The sequence below is a fragment of the Lycorma delicatula genome, chromosome 3 (genome assembly GCF_047948215.1).
Source record: "Lycorma delicatula isolate Av1 chromosome 3, ASM4794821v1, whole genome shotgun sequence".
NCBI classification, from domain to species: domain Eukaryota; kingdom Metazoa; phylum Arthropoda; class Insecta; order Hemiptera; family Fulgoridae; genus Lycorma; species Lycorma delicatula.
In genome coordinates this window covers 57,368,173-57,374,172 of record NC_134457.1, presented here as the reverse complement: position 1 = coordinate 57,374,172, position 6,000 = coordinate 57,368,173, and the positions used below count along the sequence as shown (strand labels likewise).

The following is a 6,000-nucleotide window of genomic DNA, read 5'->3' as shown; positions in this document are numbered from 1 at the left end:
AAGATTTTAAAAGAATTTTTTTGTAGTAAATTTTTATATTAGTGAATTCTCAGAATAATATAAGTATAAATTGCCAAAAAAATACTAACCCACAATTAGTAGTATTGATAGAAAATATTTTACAAAAGATAATTACTCTTAAAACCAGTAAATTAAGTACACATTATGTATAAACATTAAGTTAAAATTAGTAGCGTCTTATTTTTAGATGTGAATTGTTAGTTAACAATAACTATGTACATATAATCTTACTTTTAATTTTTTAATAATGATAGATATTTATAATTGTAAATTACAGTCAGTAATTGTATAATATTTTTTCATTAATATATATATATATATATATATATATATATATATATATATATATATTATACTCATATTATTAATAATAATTAATAATATTAATGAAAAAAAAGTTGATATTATCCAAGCCTTTATTTTAAAACTAAGATTTTCTTATTTAAAATAATTGTATATTTTTATGATGTACTTTTCTTCCTTGTTAAAATAAATATTTAAACTCATATCTGAGGTCATAGAATAAATTAATCTTATGAAAGATGCCTACTACAAGTGTATTTTATAAAATTATATATAAATACTTCATGTATACTTCATAGCTCATACATCCTACAGTAGATTTAAAAACAACATCCACAACAAATTACTTTATGATTATTGTGAATCATTTTATTAATAAATATTTACTATCCATTTGATAAAGTAGGATGTTCATGAGACTGTAATTCCAAAATGGCTAGACTGTTTTTAATAAAAAATAAGATACATAGTAATATGAAAAAAACAACCCTTACAAGTATACATACATATACACACGACCAATATTTCTTGTGGGTCATATAAGACGTGCAAGGTACCCAATGATCATTTACTGGTCATGTATGGATACAAAAACCTTGTTTCTCAAGATGTGGCTTCCATTTTATTATTATTTTCTTATAGTTTTAAACTAAAAAATCAAATATGTAGTTAGGTATTTTATATGATGATATGAAAAATTGTAATTTTATTAAAAAAAACTGTTTCTAGCTCTTGCAACTTCATTCACTAATGGATAAAAAAATTTATACATCTGTGTTGAAGGAATACAGTCATTATTACTTATCATTTTAAACCAAATTTAACCATACATTCAAAGAAAAATATTTGTTGTGAGAGATTTAGGCTAAACAAAAATCCCTTAACTGTTGAAACATTATTCAGGAAACTAAACATTAATTTCTAAAATCATATGGTTTGTTCCTTCCTCTTCTTTTGAAAAAGATCAATTTACTTTTCCTATAAACATTTTGATATAGTTTAGCAAACAATGACAACTATAAGCAGTTTTCTTTAGTTGGCCTTTTGTTTGTTAACATTGTGCGTGTTTGTTAATGTGTTTACTCATTATTTGAATAGGTAACAAAATTGAACTTAAAGTATTATATGGAAAAAGTGCATAAATATGAGTCAATTTTTAAAAATTGGATTATGTTTATGTTTATTTTTAAATTATTTTTGTGAAAAATAATGGTGTAAATGGAAAATAAATCTAAAAAATACATTATTCTTGAAAAATTAAAATTTTTCTTTAATTATTTATTAATAATTCTCTTGAAATTTATAAATATCTCAAGAGATGTGTAAAATAACACATGACTAAATGTGAATGTTAACCGATAAATGTTATTTAAACAGTGGTTATTTAAGTTACATTTAAGGAGTACATTTAAATAATTATCTCCTAATTAAAATTTGTTTACTTGCGAACAACGAATTAATATCAATTAATAAGTTGGTTAATGTCATGATTTTAAAATTTCCCTCCTTTACTAACGTCTCGCTAGTAACTTTCTCTGTTATTGCTCTTTGTCTGTGGGGATACGTGCAGCGCTGCCAACATAACTTGCAGTCACTAGCCGACCTCAGTCCGAGACGAGTGTCGGCGTGTCTTTCTGCTCAGTGAATGGAAAATTTATGTAGTATTTTGCGAAGCAAGGATTTAGTGTTGTACTATTCGTTTCAATTTGTATGAATGTAAATGTTTCCGATGTCAATTAATATGGTGCGCAATTCCGATGTGTTCGTTTTTTCGTAAAACATCTGGTGTAGGGCAATAATGTGTTTTAGCCTACTTGTAATTTATCATGGCTGAAGAGTTGTTAGTTGTTTTGAATAGAAAAGATCCTTCCTGTGGATTAGGATTTTCTTTATTGGGAACACCAGGATTGCCGCCAATCATCTATGACATAGTGGAGAATTCGCCAGCTGCGGAAAGTGGGAAGGTAATCGCCATTCATGTTAACGTCGTAACGATTTTCGTTCCCCCGTCATTCATTTGGGCCAGCGCCTTGCCTGGTTTTCACATTTAACAATATTTTGAAATATGTTTTGTATTTTTTTGATTTTCTGAATTAGTTTAATATTGAATGTTTTTTATCATAAATGATGTTACTTGTTTTAATAACGTTAAATAATGCGTTATGTTCTGGTAACAGGTTTCTGTGATCTTTGGGTTATGTTTGTCTTTTTTTTACGAAAATCTAATATTCGCCTCTGACCGTTTGGTTTATCTCAGTTTAGTTTTGATAAATTTACTACTCGCATCCCATTCATCCTGAATTTGACCTATCTTTGTGTATTATTTATTCCTAAATAATTTGAAAATTCGAAGATAGAACTATCTTATTCGCGTGAATTCAGTATAAGTAAAAATATATAAAAAGAATTTACTGAAAAAAATAAAAATAATTTTAAAGTTTTTGTTTAATATTATGATTTTTGGGAGGGATATCCTTAATACTAAAGATATACACAACAGAATTTTCCCTCTTATGTACTGTACAGAAGAGTCGTGTATAGGCCCTATATATATTTTTTTTTTACACAATCACATTATTTTGCTCTTACCAATGCTGCTTGGGTTTGTTTATTTAGGTGTCTGAATATTTATTTTACATATTTTTACAGCAGCTTATTTTATTTTAAATTTCTTTACTGTAGTAATTATTTCATGCATTTTAATTGACAGGATATGAATTTGCTAATTGTTTTATTCAGGTTCATTGTTTTTAATTTTACTTATGTTCTTTCACCGTAAAACATATCCCAATAATATTTTAATTAATATTGATATATTAATTTTATGATTAAAGGAGAGTAGGATGATGATAGGTTAATTTTATTCTACCTTTTTTACAGATTTTAAATTATTTCATTTATTCATTCCTGAGGAAATATTATTTAAGAGCTTGTAAGAATATGTTCTTTAATTACTTTGATTCTATAATAACTTATTTAAATTGCAATAGTGTCTGTTACTTGATGTTCTATTAAAAGTTATTGATTGCAAACTACTAAATTAATTTTTCTGTTACTAATTGTTAAAAAATCAGGTTACAATGATTTACATTTATATTTTTTTAGTAACTGTTAATCTGAATTTTTCTTCAAAATAAATTACTTAATTGGCTGATATTTAATAAAAACAATATGGTTAATAGGTTTTGGGATGTGTTTGTGTTTAATGAGTAGTGGATTTAAAAAGTATTAAATCTCCTGTAACTTATGATCTATAAGCATTTAAAGACACCTTTTCGCTTATATCGCCTATTGTATATCTATTGGTAGTATATCTAGCGATAATGATAACTTATTTATAGTAATCTTTTAATCAGGTAATAAGTTTATTTCTTTGAATCAGTAGTAAGACTGTTAAATTTAAATTCTAAAGATAATGAAACAAGATTATTTGCATTATTTTTTAATCTGTCATAAAGACTATTAAAATTACAAAAGCTATTTTAGTTTTTTCTCAAATTTAACAAAGTAGTTGTTTGTACAATCATGACTAAATATTTATCCAGTTGGTAAATTCTTACATACAATGACAAGTACTTAGGCTATAATAAAGAATTATTGTTTTCATTTTTAAGTATTCTTTATAAATATTATATTTATATTACAATAAAAGTTGGGAGTAGTGTTAATAATAATTAGATTAAAATAAAGGCTATTTAATATTTTGAATCAAATCAATGTTTACTTATTGGCAATTCATTGTGTAGCTTTAATGATAACAAATGTTTTTGTTTGGTAATGATGATATTGATTAATAATAAATAAATATTTTATTCAGGATACTGTATATATTTTACTTCATATAGACTATGTCAGGAATAAGGTTTATTATTTTTTTTGTATTATATAAAAATTCTACAACAAACGTTAGATTTGAAAATTAATCTATGAAAAAAAAATTAAATTAAATTAAAAATAATAAGTACATAGATTTTGTAAATGGTGAGGCAATTTATTAAAAATGGCAGTTATTTTTTTTAAAGAATATGTTGGTCTCATTTAACTTTTACCTAATGAAATATTTATTTAAAATAAATCAATAGTAATTTACTAATCAAAATGTAAATTTGAATCTGACTAATTACTAGTCATGCTATGTTTTTGTTTTACTAAACTAATTTTCTGTAATTTTGTTATCTGAAAATGGTTTTATGTCCTGCAATGGGCATTCATCTATAGTTATGGGGTCTTTTAAGGCAATCAGGCACATAACTAATATGTATTTACTTACCACTCATTCTGTGCAATTTTCCCTAGATATTTTTTAATTTTACAGCTTACAAAATTGTAGAATTGAATTTTCTATTTTATGCTTATAAACATGATAAATTATCATTGTGTATAAAAGGATTGTTCATCCCAGTGTTTATAAACTCTATGGTAAAATGCTGTTGGTTGATAGTAGTAACTAATCACATCCATAAAATATGCCTCAATCGCACTGTTGGTTAAGAATAAACGTATATTCTTATTCCCAACATACCTTCAGATAGGGTAGTTGAGAATTTGTTTTATGAAATAATTTGAAGTTTCTGCAGTAAGGTAGTTTGTGTATTCAGTGCATGGTACAATTATTTTCCCCTAGTCCTCTATATGAGTAATATTTTATTATTCATCCAAAGAAGTTATGCTTCTATGTGTTAATATTTTGTTTACTACATTCTTTGTTTAGTGTTTAAAGGATACATTTAATCAGTATCTAATGATTATGGGATTCATGAAAACATTGTTCCATATTAATATGTATTTTTCATAGATCAGAGTAAATTAGGATTATGTGTTAAATTAGTGTAATATAACCTATGTAAAAAAAAGATTCTAAATGTTGTACAGGTTTGGTTTGTTATTCTCTTATTTTTATGAATGTATTTACACAAAAATTATTCTTTTTATATTTCTTTAAATCTATTTTTGTTTTATACATATTTTTGAAAGTTAAAAACATTTACAATAGAAATATAATTATTATTTTGGGTCTTTCTAAAAGTTAAATAAGTAATCAAAAGTTATTTGTACTAAACCTGTTGTAATTATTACCTTGTTTCATTTCCTGTATCTTATTACAAATTATTTGCAATACAAAAACCATAAAAAATTGCATATCGGTAATAATTAGCCTACTAAACATCATTTATTAATCATATTAAATTGCCAATTTATTATGGGAACACTTGTTGTAACTATTGTGATTACACTGAGGAGACAAACTAAAGATTAACTGCATTATTAACACATTTTTTAAATTGAAATGGAGATTTTGGGGAGAGAATATAGTAAATAAATTATAATTTTAATCATTAAAGAGTAGAAAAAATATATTGTGAATTAGTAGTATTAGAAAATACTGATTGTTATAGAATGTAGTTTATTTTTAATACTGTTTATTTAAAAAAAAAATATGATAGTAGCAAAAAGATAATGTTGAAATAATTTCAAAAAGTTTAATCATTCATTATTGTTGTAATATAGGAATTAAAAAAGGGCTGGGCAGAGATAAAATTAAGACTATTTAATTTATTGTTAAATTAGACAAAAATATCATTTAATTACAATAGTAAATGCTAAGAGTTATCACACTTAGTTTATTTTTAAATTAGTTATTTGGTAAAATTTTGACCCAAAAAAAATACTGCTTTT

At 24.4% G+C, this 6,000-nt stretch overlaps 1 protein-coding gene across 4 annotated transcripts in view; it reads left to right on the top strand.

Annotated features, from left to right (window-relative positions):
• The first annotated feature begins 1,928 nt into the window (after nt 1–1,928).
• Efa6 (Exchange factor for Arf 6) overlaps nt 1,929–6,000 on the top strand; it is a 396,188-nt gene continuing 392,116 nt past the window's right edge. For all 4 annotated transcript variants that reach the window (XM_075359859.1, XM_075359858.1, XM_075359860.1 and 1 more), the window contains exon 1: nt 1,929–2,288. In XM_075359859.1, the coding sequence (XP_075215974.1) occupies nt 2,151–2,288 (138 nt within the window). In that variant the 5' untranslated portion in view covers nt 1,929–2,150. The remainder of the gene's footprint in view (nt 2,289–6,000) is intronic.